This window comes from Pimephales promelas, chromosome 20 (genome assembly GCF_988280905.1).
Source record: "Pimephales promelas chromosome 20, fPimPro1.hap1.1, whole genome shotgun sequence".
NCBI classification, from domain to species: Eukaryota; Metazoa; Chordata; class Actinopteri; order Cypriniformes; family Leuciscidae; genus Pimephales; species Pimephales promelas.
The window spans coordinates 11,012,652-11,034,560 of record NC_142788.1 but is presented as its reverse complement, the minus strand read 5'-3'; the positions used below and the strand labels follow the sequence as shown (position 1 = coordinate 11,034,560).

The following is a 21,909-nucleotide window of genomic DNA, read 5'->3' as shown; positions in this document are numbered from 1 at the left end:
TCATTAGTCTACTACTACAAATAACACTACACAGTAAATTATCTCATGTTATTTCAACGGATTCATCTGTTAAAACGTGTTGGGTAGAAGAAGGTGTTTATTTGTCTGAATTACAGTGTTTTGAAGTTTTATTGGATAGTGTAATGTTTTGGAAACTGTCAGGCATTTGATTTCATCATATCAATACTTCCAATATCCAGAAACTCATTATGGACATCGCTATATCCATAATTTTGCTGCTTTGGTGCTGCTGATTTATGTGTTGTTTTGTTGGTTCTTTCCATTAGTTCACTTTTACTGTATGTAGGTTTAAAAATAAATAAATGAATAAAAGCTTTTTTTATTTTATTTTTCATTCACAATCGTGTGTTTATTTACTTACTTATTTATTATAGAACCAATGACATTTTATATTTTTCTCTGAAGCAATTTCAGGGCTTTTATTTTAAAATCGACAGCGCGTCCTACCTGCACGTCAGCATTCACTCACGCGCATGCGCACTATGTGCACTTCCTATTGTCACTGTTTGTAGTATTTGTGCATATTCATGTCGCTTGAAACTATAGTATTGTTTATGTCTGCTCACATCTCGTTACTTGATGCTTACTTTCCTTTTGTCCGCCGTTTTTTGCGCCACATACCTGTCTCCCATCATCAGTCATGTTAAAGGCAGAGGTTTTACTGAGCAGGAAATGTCTCATTACAGGTGAGATTCATTTATGATACGCTACATTCATCATTAATTATTGATGTGTAACGTTAATTAGAGGGGCAGATGATCGGGGTGCCATATAGAGATGATAAGTAGTTACTACAACTGCTGTAACCAGTAGACAACTCTGTCCTTTGCGTATTTGCTGTCAGTCAATCGGCTTTGCCATATGGTCATTTGTAAATATAGCAGTCAGTCACCTGTCATAATGTCTTATTGACAGTCATTCCTGTTTGAATCGGTTTTGTTTTATTTGTCTTAACAGGGACAGAATAAAGTCGATGTTTTATCATGCTTACAACAACTACATAGAAAACGCATATCCTTATGATGAGCTGAGACCTCTGACGTGTGATGGACAGGACACATGGGGAAGGTATACAGCAGAAACATTTGTGTTCTTCAATAACAAGGAAAAACAAAAACAAAAGGACAGCACACAGCCACAACGCTCTCTAACTGTATGAGAGCCAAATTACATTTCGACAATTTCGCATGAAAATGTATATGACATGCATGACAATATTTCTTAAATATATACAAGCATGTGTGTGTATTTATATATAAAATAATTATATACAGTGCACCCACATATATAAACACAAACTTTTATTTTGGATGTGATTAATCGTTTGACAGCCCTACAATTAACCAATGAAAACATGTGATATCAAAAAAAAAAATGGCAATCACAATATATTGACCGCCATATCGGTGTCTGCCGCTATGTTCATTTTTACTGTTATCGTTATCTGGCCAATAAGAAAAATTGGGTGAAATATTAAAGCCGATAAATATTGGATTATTTCCTTCAGCTGAGACACTTCAGATTTGCACTGTTCGCCATGCTGGTTTTGAGTGTCTTGAAATATGATTGGAATCTCTTAAAAAAGAAAAATATGATTGAGTGCAACATGTGCAGCGCGAGTCTGTCAATTTTGTAATGAGAACATTATAATTGTGTGCTTGGGACATTGCTTTTAATGGTGAGACTTGTTTTTGTAATCAGGTTAAAATTATATAAAAATTTGGATTTAGATTTATCGCCCAATATATCGGCTATCGGCTTTAATATATAAAGAATTATCGGTATCGGCCAAAATTTTTATATTGGTGCATCCCTAAAATAATATTCTAACAGGAATGCCAAATTTAGCCTCTATAGAAATCACCAAAAGGTGTTTTTTTGTGTCAAAAATGGATTCCTTTTGGAAACAGTATTTATAAATAATACACACACCTACAACACACATATATATACTTTAGACCAGTAATTATCTCCTATATTACCATCAAATGACAGAGCCAATGGAAGCTGTGACTAAATCCTAGAATAGTCAGAATGTTTTTAATCATTTTAAATCTAGGTATGATCAAGTTTTTAACTTGGGGACATTTATGTCATATAAAAATTTCACATGGTTATTTCTTGAAAGGTGAAGAACTATCAACATGCCTTCTTTGTCCAATGTTAAAACGTATTTTACTGGACTGCACAGTTTTTACTCCAGAAAGACATTTTACTCAGAGATCAGTTTAAATGATGTGCTTCAAAATTAGAGTATTTGTCTTGGATTAATCTTAAATGTGTTATGTAGTTTTTGTTAATTGTTAGAATTAAATTATTCATAAATAAATGAATAAATAATGTTTCACAAGATTAAAATGGACAGCAATGGGGAGATTTTGAAAAAATCTTACTTACATTTAATGATGCTTTTGCACAAAATACTTATTGAAAAATTGCTGCAGTTTTTTTGTTTTGTGGAATTGAGCGAAAGCCTTTGTCTGTAATATATTATCTTTCATGGTGGAACACATAATTCAGAAGATTAAGAAATCACATTCTATCTTGATAACCTCTCTATTTGTCCCTTTTCCTTCAAGTTTTTCCCTCACACTCATTGATGCTCTGGACACATTGCTGGTATGAAATTACATTCAATTCTTTGGTGTCATACAGTGGTTTTCTGTAGTTCAGATGCAGAGAATGTTTCTCCTTCTCGATCACAGGTATTGGGAAACCACACAGAGTTCCAGCGCGTGGCCACGCTGCTCCAGGACACGGTTGATTTTGACATAGACGTAAATGCATCTGTGTTTGAGACAAATATACGAGGTAAGACATGTATTTATGGAATATATATATATATATATATATATACACACGTGTGTGTGTGTGTGTGTGTGTGTGTGTGTATAGGCATATATATATATGTTTGTGTGTATAGGCAATGGCATATATATACATATATATATATATATATATATAGATACTGTATATATATACATGTTTGTGTGTATAGGCATATATATATATATATATATATATATATATATATATACATGTCTGTGTGTATAGGCATATATATATATATACACACAAATATTTGTGTGTGTAAATTATAAAATTACATAAATACTTTTATTAAATAATTATTTTACATTAATGCTAAATATGGAATGTACTTTATTGTCATGAAAACTTTCTTCATGCAAAACAGATCTGATATATTACTTTTGATTTCAATAGCACCTCATTACAGTACACGAGATCCAGGGGGCGGAGTTGGAACTAGATCTAAGGGGTGGGGTTAGGGATCAGGGGGTGGAGATGGGTAGTATTAGGGGTGGGGTTAGGGATCAGGGGTGGAGATGCGTTAGATTAGGGGTGGGGTTAGGGATCAGGGGATGGAGATGGGTAGGATTAGGGGTGGGGTTAGGGATCAGGGGGTGGAGATGGGTAGTATTAGGGGTGGGTTAGGGATCAGGGGTGGAGATGCGTTAGATTAGGGGTGGGGTTAGGGATCAGGGGATGGAGATGGGTAGGATTAGGGGTGGGGTTAGGGATCAGGGGGTGGAGATGGGTAGGTTTAGTTATATGTAAGGTGGGAGGAGATAGATTGGATCCAACTCCTCCCCTGGCTTTCATGTTCTGCAGTGAGGCCAAACTCTTTTATTTTGGGGGGACATGTTTTTGTCAAACTCATTTATCTTTATTTATCCTGTAATGCAGGGCTGTGATCATTGGCATTCAGTGAGTTTGATCAGTGCATGTGTTTATAATCTGGTGATGTGATGAACTTTGTTTCTCTGCAGTGGTTGGTGGGCTTCTCTCAGCTCATCTGCTCTCCAAGCGTGCTGGGATGGAGGTGGAGGAGGGCTGGCCCTGCTCTGGACCCCTCCTGCGCATGGCAGAGGACGCCGCACGCAGACTGCTGCCTGGTGAGGGAGCTTGTGGATACTTCAAAATCATAGTCACACTACATCCCTATCTGAAACACATTTAGCATGAATCGTGTGTTGCATTTGTCATTGAACCACAGAAAATTAGCCATACATTTAGTTAAAGATGGCATGAAAAGGAAGTTGCAATAGGCTTTTCTGCACTATTGTGATGTGTATCTGAATGAAACGGCTTCTCGAACAAGAAGAAATGTGGGGCGGGACTTGATTTTGGCAATGGGGAATTGATTGGATGGTTATGTTTTGCTATTGGTGGACCTCCTGTGAGTGACAGGTTGCCCCGCCCTCACGCCAGTAAACACATCATCAGAGAAGAGATGTCGCTGCAAGAGGGAGGGGATGCTATTTTGAGTAAAGATTACAATGACATATATTTAATGTCAAATATAATGATGTGCACTGATAAATTATTTATAATGATTACTGCAATATTCCATTAAAAAAAAAAAAAAGAATTGTCAAATTTGATTGCATGGGGACTTTAATGATTTAAAAAACGTTCTAAAGTTCTAAATTAATAAAAAAAAAAAAAATACATATATATATATATATATATATATATATATATATATATATATATATATAAACAATAAAACTAATAAAAATTACACAAAATGGCAAAATGACTCACAATAAAAATGGAAACTAAGATACAAAATAAAAGGTCACTCAAAATATTACTAAATACTATAACAGTATATAATTAATATAAAATGAGTGCATATAGTAATGATTGTCTTAACACTCCATTTATCATTTTGTTCATTTTAGTTTTTTTAATATATATACTATATTGTATTTTCTGCCATTAAATTTAGAAAGTAATAATTCTTAGTGTGCTAATAGTTTTCACAGAAAATGAGACTGAATTTGCATACATAATTTAGTAAAACATGTAGCTTTAAACATGAACTAAGCTGGTATCCCAGTATTGGGACATAAAATTGCATCTTTTATAATTGTGTAAGGATGTGTGAGCAATATTTGCCCCAAAGGCATGCATGGATATATCCAAAACTCCTTGAAATTCTATTCAGTCATCTTCAATATAATGCACTATTCCTAATCTGGCATTTGTATTTAATCTTGATGATTGAAAAATACTGTCAGTTTTTAATCATTCTGTCCCTTCTCAGCTTTCCAGACGCCCACAGGGATGCCGTATGGCACGGTAAACCTGCTGCGGGGGGTGGACCCCACTGAGACCCCCGTCACCTGCACTGCAGGAGTGGGCACCTTCATCCTGGAGTTCTCCACCCTCAGCCGCCTGACCGGAGACCCTGTGTTTGAGAACGTGGCTCGCAAAGCTCTCAGGGCCTTATGGAGAAAACGCTCAGAAATCGGCCTGGTAAAATCTTTTTAGTTCAGCCAAGATGTTCTGAGGGATAGTTCACCCAGACATGACAATGAACTTTCACACCAGCTAGTTACAGGAACTCGGTTATCAGAACTAGACACCTGTGCTAAGACCATAACACAAGGCTTTCTGTTAACATTAGCCTACTGTGTGTTTGACGTATCGCTGTTTCATGTTTGTGGAGTAAGCATATGTAAACCGTGTTTACGTGGCTTTTTAAAGTCCCCATGAAATCAAAATTACGTTTTTTTTTGGCTTTTAGTATGAATGTGTTAGCCTTTAAGCTGGCATTTAGAAGATGTGTCAGAATGTTGGCTTTTAAAATCATTTATTAATTAAAAAAAATATGGATTTTTGTAATAGAAATATGTGCTGTGACTCCCTTATTGGCTCCAGCGTTCACAGTTCTCGTTAACGTTATCACATCACAATTAATAATGAAACTTTGCTAAATATTTGTTTGAATTTAGCCTAATAATACTGTTGAAATTTGATTGAAAAAATAATGTCTTTAATAATAATATTAAATAGCTATTTTACTGTGGTTCTTTTGGAAAACTGCATTAACCAAAAATGAAAAAATGGCCCTTTGGTCATTTTTTATAATGTAATATTATAAAAAATATATGTCTTTTATATGTCATTTTATATATATAATGTCAAATTATATAATGTAATAATATTAATGTTTTATTGTAATTTGAAGATTTAATTTAACATGAAAGAGGGAGTGATTGTTATAAGTAAAATGGTTTGTTCAGTTCATTTGTGTTGTAATAATTGTGTCAGAAGTATAACAGTAAATGCATATCGGTTATCGGGCACATAAACATGCAAATGATCGGTATCGGTTATAATCAAATCAATATCGGTCGATCACTACACATAACCATCTCATCTTTTCAGGTGGGAAATCATATAGATGTCATAACTTCTAAGTGGGTGGCTCAGGACGCGGGGATCGGGGCGGGGGTGGACTCGTACTTCGAGTATCTCGTAAAGGGGGCCATCCTGCTACAAGATGAGGAGATGCTGGCAATGTTTCAAGGTAAACATTAAATCATTAATAAAGCAGCCGTATTACACAAGCATTGTACAATAGTTTTCCAAGATAATACTATATCAGTCTTTCTACTTTTGTTTCAGTGTATCTGCAATTGATAACTTGCTAAATTGTTATTCATTTAGATAGCATCAGATAATCATCAACAAATTTCCACTAATTGCTGTTCATCTCTCTCCTTTCTTGCTTGCGTGAAAGCATTATCAACTTTCAAATGTGTGTTGCAGAATTTGATAAGTCCATAAAGAACTACACTAAGTTTGATGATTGGTATCTGTGGGTGCAGATGCATAAAGGAACCGTTTCAATGCCAGTGTTTCAGTCTCTGGAGGCGTTCTGGCCTGGACTGCAGGTGAGAAAGCTGATCTTTCACCATACACTAGTCCACCATTTTATATATTTGCAGATTCTGAGAGTAGATTTCTGTGACTCCTAGTAATGCACATGTGTTTATTTAATGTCAGAGTTTGATAGGTGATATTTCCAGCGCCACAAAGACCTTCCATAACTACTACAGCGTTTGGCGTCAGTTCGGAGGCCTCCCGGAGTTCTACAGCATTCCTCAAGGCTACACGGTGGACAAACGCGAGGGCTACCCTCTGCGGCCAGGTATCTATAAAACACACCGCTCAAGAGAGCAGTCCTCAAACCATTGATTAGATCTCTTTTAAACCATTATATCACAATCCTGAGCTTTTCTTTAAGACATCAGATACATATTTATTTATTAGATATTTTTAAAATGAGTTTTGTTAATAGATATAACCATTTGAAATACATATATATATATATATATATATATACATGGGTCAATATCAACTGTGGCTTTAGAAGTGATTCGATGCCTTTTTTACATCTCTGAATTTATTTTACAAAAGTATTTTCGAGACAAATGTTGATAAACATGAAAATGCATGCTTAGACACACTATATACATCATATGTAAGTGATATAAATAAAGAATATCATATTGAACTACAGCCTGGAAGGTGTGCGAAAAACCAAATAGTCTACATTTTAAAGAAGTCGATATATCACTCTGCTGACACCAATGGATAAATCGTTGCATGAAAACTGTATAATCTTTTTCATCATAAAAGTTAGTTTATGGGAGAAAAGTAAATGTACTTCATTGTAACATTCTTAAGTTATATTTACACTATCGTTTGAATGTTTGGGGTTGTAAGATTTTAATGTTCTTGAAAAAAGTCTCACTAATGCTGCATTAGTTTGATAAAAAACAGTAATGTCATAAAATATTATTACAATGAAAAATAACTGTTTTCTACTGTAATATATTGTAAAATGTCATTTATTCCTGTGATCGAAGCTCTAGTAGTTGTCTTCAGTGTCACGTGATCCTTCAGAAATCACTCAAGATACATTTCTGATTATTATCAGTTGAAAACAGTTGTGCAGCTTCATATTTTTGTGGAAACCCTGACACATTTTTTTAAGATCCTATGAACAAAAGAACAAAAGTTAAAGGAGTAGTTCACTTTAAAAAAACTTTTGCTGATAATTTACTCACCCCCATGTCATCCAAGATGTCCATGTCTTTCTTTCTTCAGTTGAAAAGAAATTAAGGTTTTTGATGAAAACATTCCAGGATTTTCTCCATATAATGGACTTCAATGGGAACCAAACGGTTCAAGGTCCAAATGAGAGTTTCGGTGTCGCTTCAAAGGGCTTTAAACGATTCCAGACGATGAATAAGGGTCTTATCTAGGAAAAAAGATTTGATCATTTTGATGAACGAGTTCGAACAGAAGAGTCACAAACGTGCATCACAGAACAAAGCACGGCGACCATTTGAGATTATTAAACTTAAACTTTATTATTTATTTTTTAAATGAGCGATCGTTTCGCTTGATAAGACCCTTAATTACCGTCTGGAAACGTTTAAAACCCTTTGAACAGTTTGCACTGAAACTCTCATTTGGACCTTGAACCGCTTGGTTCCCATTGAAGTCCGTTATATGGAGAAAATGCTGGAATGTTTTCATCAAAAACTTTAATTTCTTCTCGACTGAAGAAAGAAAGACGTGGACATCTTGGATGACTTGGGGGTGAGTAAACTATCAGCAAACGTTTTTTCAGTGTTGTAGTACTCGAGACTCGGACTCGTCTCGGACTCGGTCTCGAGACCATATTTTAATGGTCTTGGTCTTGGTCATGGACTCGTGTCCATTTGGACTCAGAATTGACTCGTACTCGAACATTTTTTTTTTTTTTTTTTAGGACTCGGACTTATTCCCGAGTCCACTCGAGTTCAATTAAAAATATTTTTCATGATTATTAATGTATGTTAATAAAATATTTCTTTAAATTGATTGACACGTGGCCCAGTGATTGGTGATTTTCTAGTGCGCAACTGCAAATGACAAATTGTAATAAAATTACTTTTAACATGTGGCCTTTTTACCCTAAACTCATCATATTTTTTAAACTCTAAGTAAATTCAGTAAAAAAAAAAAAAAGGATTTCTCCAAGTAAATAAAAGTCAATTAGGTAATCAACCCTCACTGGTCTCGGTCTCGACTCGGACTCGACCGTCTCTGGTCTCGGACTCGACTCTCTATAGACTCGGTCTTGACTTGGACTCGACTCTCTCTGGTCTCGGTGTCGACTCGGACTCGAGTGAGGTGGTCTCGACTACAACACTGCGTTTTTTTAAAAGTGAACAACTCCTTTAAGTATGGCACACATTTTTGTAAAATTATAAATGTCTTTACTGTCACTATTGATCAATTTAATGCATCCTTGCTCTTTAAAAATAAATAAAATAAAAAAGATCTCAGTGACCCCAAAGGGTCCCACTTTATATTAAGTGGCTTTAAGTACTATGTAATTACATTGAAACAAATAATTTGATGCAATGGACTTATTGTGTACATACATGTTTTTACATTGTACTTATATTTTAAAAATACAAGCATGTAATTACAGCTGTAACTAATTTATGTAATACATCGGTAATTACACTGCTAACCCATCCCTTACCCTTAAACCGACCCATACCACCACACCCATCCCTAACCGTACCCTCAATAGCAGCAAAAGTGTTTTACAATACAACATGAGCACAATAAGTACATTATACTTATTTTTCAATATAAGTACATAGTACTTAAAGCCACTTAATATAAAGTGGGACCCAATGCTTTATGGCCAGAATACACTATATAACTTTTCCCCAGATTTTGTCATACGTCAACTTAACGTCAAAGAGCCCGATGTTTCTGCGTAAATTAGTTGGGTTCGTATTTGTAACAACTTGAAAATCTAGTAGTGTATGATCCTCAATCTTTTAGCGTATGATGCGTAGTGTTTTACAATCTGTTGTTAAAAGTCATGTAGAGTATTTCAGCCTTCAGCGACATTTTAGCAATCAATGGCTTTGCAAATAACAGGCACGTTAGCCGCAAGTTTTGCACGGGCACCGTTCACATTTTGCTGTAAAATCTGTGTGAAACTGAAGTAGCTAATTGTGTTGCGCAGAGTTGATCGAGAGCGCCATGTATCTGTACAAGGCCACCGGCGACCCGACGTTCATGCAGCTTGGCCGGGACGCAATCGAGTCGATCGACAAAATCAGCCGGGTGAACTGTGGTTTTGCCACTGTGAGTGTCTCAAACCTTCAGCAATATTGAGACCGAATCCAGCACAGTCTCTAAACGCACTCGTCTGTTTTATTTCCGCCAAAGGTGAAGGACGTAAGGGACCACAAGTTGGACAACCGCATGGAGTCCTTCTTCCTGGCCGAGACCATTAAATACCTCTACCTCCTCTTCGATCCTGAAAACTTCCTTCACAACACGGGCACCGAGTTTGAGCTCGGCGGCCTGCAGGGGGACTGCGTTCTCAGCGCGGGGGGGTACATATTTAACACGGAGGCTCACCCGCTCGACCCCGCCGCGCTCCACTGCTGCAGCCGATACCGGGACGAGCGCAGGGAACTACAGGACATACTCCTCAGCTTCTCAGATCCACTCAGGCCTCCCACGGACACGTCAGAGGAGACGTCGGGGGACCGGAGCACCCAGGAGAGCATCGCACTGAAGCCAGGAGAGAAACGAAAACCTCCCGCACTCTCCTGCCCCGTGCAGCCGTTCAGCGCCAAGCTGGCCGTCATGGGTCAAGTCTTCTCGGACAACTCTTGACGTTCTCGCCGCTAACAATGTGTAAAGATGTAGATTATCTTTGTAATTTAACTTCGGAGAGATTAAATGTTTTCTAAAAATGTGTGGATTTTTTTCCCACTCTTTTTATTAAAAAGTTTTAGATAACAAAATGTGTCGGTGTTCAGTACAGTTCTTGTAATCAGATCCTCGAAACAATGAATTTCCTGAAGTGTTTTTACAAATACTGCATATTTACCTTCAGTCATACAATATGGGGAATAAAAGAGAAAACTATCCACTTAAAGGTGTAGTTCACTTTTAAAAAGAACTTTTGCTGATAATTTTCTCACCCCCATGTCATCCAAGACTTTCTTTCTTCAGTCGAAAAGAAATTAAGGTTTTTGATGAACATTCCAGCATTTTTCTCCATATAATGCACTTTAATGGGAACCAAACGGTTCATGGTCCAAAAGACAGTTTCAGTGCAAACTGTTCAAAGGGCTTTAATTGATTCCAGACGATGAATAAGGGTCTTATCAAGCGAAACGATCGCTCATTTAATAAATAAATACTCTCCTGTTCGAACTCCTTCATCAAAATGAAAGGATCTTTTTCCGAGTCAATTCGTTCATTTTCTTCATTGAATGAACCAAATGACACAACAGAAGATTTGTTCATTTTGATGAACGAGTTCGAACAGGAGAGTCACAAACGCGCATCACAGAACAGAGCAAGGCGACCATTTGAGCTTATAAAACTTAAACTTTGTTATTTATTTTTTAAATGAGCGATCGTTTCGCTTGATAAGACCCTTATTCATCGTTTGGAAACGTTTAAAGCCCTTTGAACAGTTTGCAGTTTGCACTGAAACTGTCTTTTGGACCTTGAACCATTTGGTTCCCATTAAAGTCCATTATATGGAGAAAAATCCTGGAATGTTTTCATCAAAAACCTTAATTTCTTTTCAACTAAGGAAAGAAAGACATGGACATCTTGGATGACATGGGGGTGAGTAATTATCAGCAAAAGTTTTTTTTTTTTTTAAAGTGAACTACTCCTTTAAAGGAATACTACAGACAAATAATGAAAATTGTGTCATCATTTACTCACCTTCAAGTTGTTTCAAACCTGTATGAAACATACAGGTAACCAAACAATTGTTGGACCCCATTGACTTCCATAGTATTTTTTTCCTACTATGGAAGACGTCAGTGGTGTCCAACAACTGTTTGGTTACCAAAAGAAAGAAATTCATTCAGATTTGAAACAACTTGAGAGTGAGTAAATAATGACACAATTTTCATTTGTAAGTGAACTATGCCTTTAATAGGCCACACAAGACTAAACACTGCTGCTTATCTGAGATTATAATACTAATGCTACTGTGTCACGCTAATCAGTCTGGCGCGCGGGTTTTCTACTCACGTGAGAAAGCCAACGCGAGCCAGAGAGCATAAAGTTTATGATGAACATGCCCTCAAACTCTTGCCAGTTTTGAATGCCAGCACAAACTGAGAATGGCACGACTGTAGCTCTTGGACTAAGCCTTCTCTTCTTCTGGGCTGGGATTAGTGGATTCATGGCTGCTTTAACTTCCTTCGAGGCTAATAAACTCATCGATCTGGGTTATTAGCAATTACACAGAACACATTATCTTAGCAGCCGTAATGCCTCGGGTGTTTACGAGTTATCCCGCTGCATGTTCGACTGTTGTGACTCCTCGATTCACGGGTTGCAAGTCAAATGATTCACCTTGGTAAACTTCAAAATGTAAAGCAAGATTTGGACGTAACGCTTCAAAATGAAAATTCGGTCATCATCTACTCTCCCTCAAGTTGTTTCAAACCCTTGTGAATTTCTTTCTTCTGCTGAACACAAAAGAATATATTTTATAGTTTTTTTGAGTATTTTATTGCATAGTATTTTTTTTCCTACTATGGAAGTCCATCAACTGTCTGGTTACCGGCATTCTTCAAAATATCTTACTCTGTGTTCAGCAGAAGAAAGAAACAACTTGAGGGAGACTAAATGATGACAGAAGTGAACTATTCCTTTAATTGGTTGAATTCATACATTTATAGTCAGTGTAAATGATCAAAATGGCTATTCTGGGGAAACTAGTCCTGTAGACGCGTGTGTTTTCCACATGGAGATCTTGATCTCAAACTCCATCTCCAGCTGTCCACCTCCATCAGACTCTTGGCGGGTTTTGCTGAAACCGTGTGACCACGTAGGAGCCGTTGTGATTGGAGAAACACCGGAGAACTTTCCGTTCCACTTCAGAATGCCCTTCCTCTTTCTCCCGGTGTCTGTCCCAATTCTTTCCACATCTTCGCTAGTGTCCGCCTTCCTGTTCCCAGCAGACCCGTCTGAGTGCTCAGAGAGAGATGTGTATTCAACCTGATGGTAGAGCTTCTTCAGGATGCCCTTCTTTGGCAGTTTCATGTGCTGGTTGTGAGAAGAAGCTTCAAGAGATGGCAGAAGAAAAGACCCGATGAGTGTCCGTCCCTTGTGTTTCTTTCTCGGTAGCGTAGAAGCACACGGTTTACTCTCTGTAACTCCTGCGAATGAAGCATCTGGGAAGTTGGGAGTGTTTCGGTTTAGCCACCAATGGTTGGTTATGTCCTCCATAGTGGCTCTGTCCTCTACTTCTACTGTGAGCATCCATCCAATCAATGAATAGGCCTCTGTAGGAAGAATGGAAAGAGTCAAGGAAATTCTCACTTATGATGGAGAGCAGATATATGGTATGAATCTCACCCGATGGGATATCAGGTGTCTTGTATCGTCCCTGGCGGATCTGCTCTTTAAGGATGCTGTAACTCGTGCCATCAAAGGGCATGGAGCCGTAAACCAGAGCATATAACAGCACACCAAGAGACCAACAGTCCACCTGGGACATAAGAGGAGCACATGCAGAATCTGTTCAAACAGTGGGATTTTAAGTATTAAATGCCTGCCCTTGTGAATAAGAAGCAAGTTGGAGATTAAAAGACTAAGCAAACAAAGCACCTTCAACACAAATTGAGGTTAAACCACTGGAGTCACGGATTACTTTCATGATGTCTTTACTACCTTTCTGGGGCTTGAAATTGTAGTTGCGTAGACTTTCGATGGAGGGACGGAAAACTCATACTTTCATATCTAAAAAATCTGCAATTGTCTTCTGAAGATGAACGAAAGTATTATGGGTTTGGAACGACATGAGGGCGAGTAGTGACAGAAATAAAAGTATATTTTAAATCATTACGTTTTACTAATCTTTTGTTGTGTTTTAAAGGAGTACTTATTTTGATGTGGTGACTAACAAACTAAGGGGGCTTGTACACACTGGGCTCGTTTGCTGCGGTCCGAGCCAGGGGTGCGTTTCCCGTAGAACGGCGTAGTTCGCTGATTCGCTACCGTAGTACGATGCATCGTTGGAAAAATCAACTAGCTAGTGACGACTGTTTCCCGAAACTCACTGTCGCAAAGCATCGTTCAACCACGTTGGTTTCGCACGTGGTGGAGTAATAACTACTTTTAATGAAAAATTATATATTATATAAATTACAGACATGTCATCTGAGGACTATTTCTAATTGTTCTCAGTTATTTTGCTTTATTACCAGACTCAATATTTGGCTCGTTCTTAGTATACATAGCATGCACGTTCGCACTCTTCAAACACGTTACTTCCAATCTTTTGACAAACTAAAATACGTAAATTACATTTGTATGAATTCTAAATGAAAGGCACCGGTTGTACTGACTGTCAGCTTGCTTATTTTGCTCAAGATAAGGATTTATTACCTCCAAATGTCATGCAATATAGAAACGATGCCAGGTCGAGAGCTGTCGTTCAAACCACCCAACTTTGCGATGCTGTTTGCGAATGTCCGTTGGAACGATGGTTTCGGGAAACACCGACTCGTTAAACTATGCAGATAACAACGGAACTTGCGACCATAGTTGGCTATCGATGCTTTCGGGAAACGCACTCCAGAGTGTGTTTGTTCCTGGCGCCCCCCACAGGTTTGGTCTGGTTTCACACTCAACTTGATTCCATCGAACCCTGCTGCGTTTGCGTGCATCCTACGTCATCGCAAATGTGCACTCCATATGACAGAAAGCAGAACGTGGGTAAATATTGTGTTTTTTTTATTACTTTGCTACTATTATGCACAGTTGAGTGAACAATAAAGGTTTACTGTGCGTGTGTCACATAAGGTGGACTTCTGCTGCTTGCAAACAGACTCTTTGAGGAGACAGTGGATTTCCAAATGTGTTGCTCCGATTCCACGCGCAATGCACGAATACACTGCAGGCTCACTCTCGCTCATAGTCATATCTAAGGTAAACACTCATCAACACTATCATCCCTTACAAGTGTTTTATTTAACTGAATACATCACAATAAGCTAAAACGCATGCGCAGGATACTTTACTTCCTGAACAAGTGTGCGCCCGAATCCGTGTTGCTTTCACATTCACGCGAACCGCGGCACGGTTCGGAAGCAACCGAACACAGACCACCTCCTCCAGGTACGTAGTCTCGGATCCGGTACCCCAGTGCGCACCCGTGTCCTATGACAGCGTTCACATTAGCGATTTTTTCCCCCCATTCCGAACTAAACTGCCAGTGTGAAAGCCCCCTAAAGCACTGTTACATTTAAAGTAAATGTAAAAAAATGCAGCTTTGTCATTACAAATCTGCAATTACAATTATATTTAAATACACTGAACAGAATTATAAACAATTTTGTTTTTGCCCCGCATTTTTTATGAGATCTACGACTTTCTATGTATACAAAAGGCCTATTTCTCATTGTTAACGAATGTGTCTAAATCGGTGTTAGTGAGCACTTCTCCTTTGCCGAGATAATCCATCCACCTCACAAGTGTGGCATATCAAGATGCCGATTAGACACCAAGATTATTGCACAGGTGTGCCTTAGGCTGGCCACAATAAAATGTGCAGTTTTACTGTTTCGGGAGGTCTGAGGGGGATAGAAATTACATTAAAAAAATTACCCCAAATGCTTGTCAGTACATTAAGCAGCGCACTTTAAACCATATTTTAAAGCCAATAGAAGTAATTATAAAATTGTACTTAAGTAGGTCAAAAAAGCATTCTTAATTTTACATAATTCTGTTTAATTTCTATAATATATTTTCATTTAACTCCAATTAACAGTATTATCTCGAAGTTTATTATTTCTGTAATAAGTAGCAAACTTTTGAGACTGATCAACACCTCAGGGCCATGGTATGGAAGTCCGTTGACGATCTCTGGTGAAGCATACAGGGGACTCCCGCAGAAAGTGTCCAGACGTCGGCCTCGCGTGTAGCGGTTGGACAAGCCAAAGTCAGCTAGCTACAAACAAACAGAGCAATTAGTGATTAATCAACTCTGTATTAAAATGGGTGACTTGTCTTGCATCGATTTATTTAATAAAATCTCTTTCTGATTCACACAGGGTGGATACAGATAGCAAATGTCCACGTCCAAATGAAAGGTGGTTGATTTTAAAGTAGAATTAAAATTATAAATGGAGCTGCGGAGATTAATCATATTATGATAAATTATCATATTAATATGATTAAGGTTTATGCAGAATTTCTTGCAATTAGACTTAAATTGTGCTTTCATATGAAATGAAACTTTTGTGACTCAAAAACTGTTCAGGGCAGACTCTGTATAACGAATAAAAGTCATCTTTCATCATATTTCCTACATCCAGTTAACATATGGAGACAAAGGATGCCTTCAAACCTGTCTGTTACCAACTATGAATCATGGTGAGGTTTAAGCATTTTGCAAGTGTCATCTGATCCAATGATTGCTCAATACGGTTTGTAATGACCAAGGAATGAAGCTGTTTTACTGTGCAAAATAATGCAAACATTGTTCCCTTATAATGCTCCCATAAACTAGGATGATGATGCTCCAATAAACAGTGCTAAAGTAATTGATTGAAATCAAGTCGATTAATACTTCATCATCCCTCAAAAATAAAATTCCAAAAGTAAGCGAAAGAACAATGTCCAATAAAATAGTTCAAGGCATGTTTGACAGATTCCAGGAAGAAAATGAAGATGATCAAGCATAATTCTACCTTTATATTATATAGTGTTTCTGTTATTTTGTCCACCGTACTAATGATTTAAAAAAATTCCAAGTGCATTAAGTTTGAATTGCTTTTCTCAAAGGATTCATCAGTTTCTGTAATGTGATAATGAAAATGAAAATGCATGAAACATAATGTCAGTTCTTCATGAATCAGTTTGGGCTTGAACTGTTTACCTTCACATTTAAGTCCTTGTCCAGAAGTACATTCTCGAGTTTGAGGTCACGATGAACCACACCATTCTGAGGGACAACAAGAGATTTCTTAAGTTTTGTTTTTTAATTAAATGTAAAAAATCCTATTTACAATGTTTTTGTCAAATGTAATGTGTTTACAGCGTAGTGCTAATATCGAAAAATCTTTGACTTCAAGGCTGATTTTAATGTACAGACTGCATTGAGATAGAAATTCCTACTAAATATAAATACAAAATATACTATATAACCAATTTACATATACTATAGATATAAATATATCATTTATATACTGTACTAATTTCTGTTTGCAGTATTTTGACTGTTATTAAGTTTCATAATTTTACTCTTTTTTTTTTAGGGTGTATTCAGGAGAAATAAAAGTTACTAATAACAAATTTGTCAGCTTAACTGAACTGAACTTCCATCTATAATTTGAGTGTTGTTTATTAAAAGATGTTACATTCAGGTACATTCGACTAGTAAAATGCTGACTGTGCACATTTAATACATTTATTAGCAATTGTAGGTGAAATACATAATGAACTCTTCCGAGCAGCTGATTGGTTCTCCTAAAGCCGGCTGCATGGCCAAACAATCTTTTTGTTCACTCTATGCAACTTCTTTATTTCTGTCCTGAACTGGCTCTGCATTCTCGCTCCTCCCCGTCCCCAGCACCACCTGCCTATAAATCTGCAAGGGGGTTCTCCTGACTTTCCTTGTAGCAGCTCATATCCTAGTGCCTTTATTTGTGTGCATGTTTTAGCAGACTACGCCTATACATATCATTCATATTAATAAAATGCTGTTTTAATCTACTCAGAGAATTGTCATGATTGAAATCCCTATTCAAGAAAAACTGCTCATATGTAGAATTAATGCCATGAGAATTTAAAGGGATAGTTCACTTTGAAATGAATTTTTGATATGTTTAATTTGGACTTCTCTGTACATGCTCTTTGAGGTGGTGACCATACACCTCCATTAAATGACTGACAGACAAGAACGGTTTGACCTAAAAATATCAAAATTGAAACTACTGTAGAAACAAAGACACCTACATCTTGGATGCCCTTGAGGTGAGCTAAAACATACCAAAAATGAATTTCAAAGTGAACTATCCCTTTAAGAACGTAAATGTGTTTACTTTGTGGCAGTAGTGCACAGCAGAGGTGATCTGTCCGAAGAAGTGTCTGGCCTCGTCCTCTGACAGTCTCTGTTTCTCCTGAATGTACTCGTAAAGCTCTCCTCCACTCGCATACTCCATCACCATCACAATCCTCTCCACGCTCTCAAACACTGAAAACATATCCACACACATTGCATGAATCATTTGTTGGGTTTTTGAAAAGCGAGAGTATCTTAATCTCTATGATTCAGCATTTTGCATTAGGATATGCGACAAACAATATCGTAATGTGATACTGTTGTGTTTTACCCTCGTATAGGCGGATGATATTTGGGTGCGTAAGAGAGGCGGTGATTTCAATTTCTCTCTGGATGTGTGCCCTATCCAGATCATCCCTTAATCTCTCCTTTCTAATGGATTTAATAGCCACCTGAAGAAGACACAATGTAATCAAACACATCATTGAACAAACACAAATGTCTGTAAGAATATGGGTCAATTATGTGATGCTCATTTATTAAGTTATTTAAAAAAAACATGGAAAATGCAATTAAGATTGACTTGAATAAATTTCTTCTTAGTGTGCACTCTTGAGGCTAGGGGAGTGAAGTTTACATACACAGCTCTTACTGGCCTAAATCTGTTACACTCACCCCCCCTAAACCTCACTCCCGTCCCATCCGGGTCACGGCACCAAAAGTAATCAGTCTATTCGACCCACTCTGAGCGGGTCTACAGCATGAAATATCGAAATTTCATCACTGAAAAAACTTTAACGGAGGTGGCCGAAACCTGCTGTCTGTATTACGGCACTGGCAGTGGCATCTGGGAATCTGCCAAGCACCTTTGACCCCAATCTGGAGATGTGGAGAGACTCCTCGCTCCCTTGTAACACATACACAAAGCACTAAAGCCTCCTCTGAATGCTGTTAGTGTTTGTCTGCAGGAATGCCTGCTATGCAAAGACTCCTGGTTACCGGAATACTTCACCTCTGAGTCCAGATGAGAGACAGAGTGAGAGAGAGAGGCTCAGCTGCTGCTCTAATCTGATTGGACCGTTTTTTCCATTAACGTTTTCAGGCTGTGAAAGAGTGCAGACAGCAAGCTAGGGGAAATATCTTCTTTGTTTTTGTTTAATGACAGACTGAGTGATAAGTATTTAATTAAGTGTGCTAACATGAGGTCTAAGTACAGTAGACACACACACAAAGCACCTATTGGATGACCCCAAAAGTAAGACCCTAAGAGTAATTAACTAAGTTAAGTTGTGTTGAATGACAGACAGGCTGTCAGAACTGACGTCAGAGGACATCCTGGATATTACTCTTTTAAAATAGAAAAATTAAGTCATTATACATTTTTATTAAATAAATCAATACAATTTTGCCATTATTAGGTACTATAATAATTTTAAAAAAAAACATTATCGCCATATTTTTGGGAATACTCCAGCATTTCAAGTTAAATCATTTATTGATTTTATTTATTTATGCGTACTTTAAATTTGAAATGTAATACTTTATTGTTTTTGTCAGAACTTCTGTCCATACATTTCCATAACTCTTGATTTTCACTGCAAAAGTTTTTGTCAAATCATTATAATTTTATATAGGCATCATTTATACTTTATTTATTATCTCAGCAGCAGGCTCAAGTATGCCTTCATCAACTCTAGAACCAGAACCGATGTCATTTTGCATTATTATGATTAAAATTGCTGTATAATGATTAAATTTTAAATTTAAAACAATCAATACTGTGGATGAAAATCGGTGATGAGGTCTCCTCTCCCTTTATTGAGACACTTGTTTTGACATGTCATATTGACATTTTCTCAAATAAAGACCTTCTTGTAACAGTGAACTTATTTACAAATCCACAAAACCAGATCGGATGCTTCACAAAAGCAAAATTATTTGCCGTTTTTGTATGGCTGAATTTCAATCTCATCGTGAACTAAACCCAAATTCTTTCTTACAGTAAAAACTGAATTTGTTAAAGCAACTAGGCTATTTTACCCAATTTCATAATAAAGAAAGTCATTTCAAGGTATAACAAACAAAGCACAATCAAAAATCCCCAAACCTCCTTAAGTATTCCATGGGGTTCCTCTGGTTGGTAATCATTGTATGGGAATATTTCTAATTCCTCAAGATTTTATGTCCATGTGTTTTACAGTTATTGAAAACAAATTGTTTAAATTCCTGATAGATAGATAGATAGATAGATAGATAGATAGATAGATAGATAGATAGATAGATAGATAGATAGATAGATAGATAGATAGATAGATAGATAGATAGATAGATAGATAGATAGATAGATAGATAGATAGATAGATAGATAGATAGATAGATAGATAGATAGATAGATTCATTCATATCAGCATTTAATTAGTGACATGTGAATTCAAAACTAAGAACAATGTCGCTCACCGTTTTTCCACACTGTCTCGCCACCGCGCGCTTGACTTTGCCGTACGTGCCCGTACCCAGCGTCTCCAGCACTTCATACCGGCGCTTGAGTCTGTGTGTGTGATGGTGTTTCTTCACTGAACTCTGGCCCTCCGCTCGCTCCTCCGGTGTGTGTGTGGAGGCCGCGGCAGTGACCCGCTGCTGCTCCATGGCAACCGCGCGCGCGGAGGCTCCGCTCACCTGGGAAGTGAGCCTTGTTTTGAACGGACTTAAAAATAGTTTTTCTGACATTTACGGGAATAAAATAATAGGAAAGATGCTAGCATGTTGTTATGCTGAACGTCTCAAACATCTTCTGCCAATATTTATGCGGTGGGATGGTGAGAGACTCTGAGTGGGAGGGGTGGAGTGCTGTCAATCATCAGGTGACGCGCATCAGTGCCAACAGCCAGACTCTGATGGATGGGACTGCTGACCTCAATCCTACCTAGTTACAGTAAACCCTACAAAATCACTCTCTCAATGGCTTTTACATCCATGGTTTGCTCTTCAGAAAGAACGTTGTTTTTATTCTCGCTTAAGAATTTTTCTGTAGCCTACTGTGGATAATAATAATAATAAAAGAATTGGACACTTAAGCCACACCGAAGATTATTGTTTTTGCATTGAATTATAAAATATCAAACAAATTGTATTTATTCAACTTGTATCTATTCTTATTATGTCAAAGATCATTTGATTGACATTATGATAATTTACAAATACAACTGAACATAGTATTTCATATTAGTTGCTGAGCTTGTATTAGTAGGCTATTGATGTGATTAAATGAGACCAAACATTTAAAGGTAACTTATAGGGTTATGTAAACCTGGTTCCCCGAGAAAGTAATGAGACACATTGTCAGTTGCTGACACAATGAGCCATTGCTACAGAAGTGTCTGACGTTTTTGAGCTGAAACCTCACAGAAATGTTCTGGGAACACCAGACTTAATCATGTAAAAAAAAGGGCATAATAGGTCCCCTGATAGATCTGATAGATTGGGGAGGGTGCCAGATGAGAGAGGGGACCACTTCGTGTGGCTTAGTCCACCTCATCTAGCGTCTGTTCACCTCTAAACCATGAGTATACAAACCAAGCCTTGAGAGAAAGAGTGACCAGAGACCACATTCAGTTTCACCTGGACTCAAGAATATCTGTCAGTAAACACAACCGTGCTTTAATCTCATTGAACAGGGGAGGGTCAATCTCAACCCTTCAGATGCTATTATATTAATAAAAATAATAATAATTCATTACATTTAAATAGCGCTTTTCTCTGCACTCAAATCGCTTTACATAGAAGGGGGAATCTCCTCAACCACCACCACCAATGTGCAGCATCCACCTGGATGATGTGACGGCAGCCATATTGCGCCAGAACGCCCACCACACCGCAGCTTACTGGTGGAGACAGTGATGAAGCCAATTGGAATTTATAAATATGGGGATGATTAGGAGACCATGATGGACAGAGGCCAATGGGCAAATTTGGGAATTTAGGAAATTCTGGGATTT

General features: G+C 37.5%; 2 protein-coding genes across 2 annotated transcripts; one reads left to right on the top strand and one right to left on the bottom strand.

The window, feature by feature from the left end:
* Positions 1-454: 454 nt before the first annotated feature.
* edem2 (ER degradation enhancing alpha-mannosidase like protein 2) lies at positions 455-10,673 on the top strand. The gene is made up of 11 exons (XM_039669958.2): positions 455-707; positions 979-1,089; positions 2,601-2,640; positions 2,727-2,832; positions 3,813-3,938; positions 5,096-5,307; positions 6,223-6,364; positions 6,607-6,731; positions 6,844-6,988; positions 9,881-10,002; positions 10,087-10,673. Exons 1-11 carry the CDS (start codon positions 601-603, stop codon positions 10,540-10,542), a joined length of 1,692 nt encoding a protein of 563 aa, XP_039525892.2. The 5' UTR covers positions 455-600; the 3' UTR covers positions 10,543-10,673.
* Positions 10,674-12,433: 1,760 nt separating this feature from the next.
* LOC120478149 (NUAK family SNF1-like kinase 1) lies at positions 12,434-20,560 on the bottom strand. Its single transcript, XM_039669946.2, is given in 8 exon segments — positions 12,434-12,621; positions 12,623-13,190; positions 13,264-13,396; positions 15,740-15,859; positions 16,790-16,855; positions 17,955-18,106; positions 18,246-18,366; positions 20,372-20,560. Coding segments are annotated over 8 exon segments (1,386 nt in total). The 3' UTR covers positions 12,434-12,584.
* Positions 20,561-21,909: the final 1,349 nt, after the last annotated feature.

Coding starts and splice junctions, on each gene's coding strand:
- edem2 (XM_039669958.2), top strand. CDS start 601: ATGCTTACTTTCCTTTTGTCCGCCGTTTTTTGCGCCACATACCTGTCT. Junction 5,308..6,222: donor AACGCTCAGAAATCGGCCTG/GTAAAATCTTTT, acceptor TCATCTTTTCAG/GTGGGAAATCATATAGATGT. Junction 6,365..6,606: donor GATGCTGGCAATGTTTCAAG/GTAAACATTAAA, acceptor TGTGTGTTGCAG/AATTTGATAAGTCCATAAAG.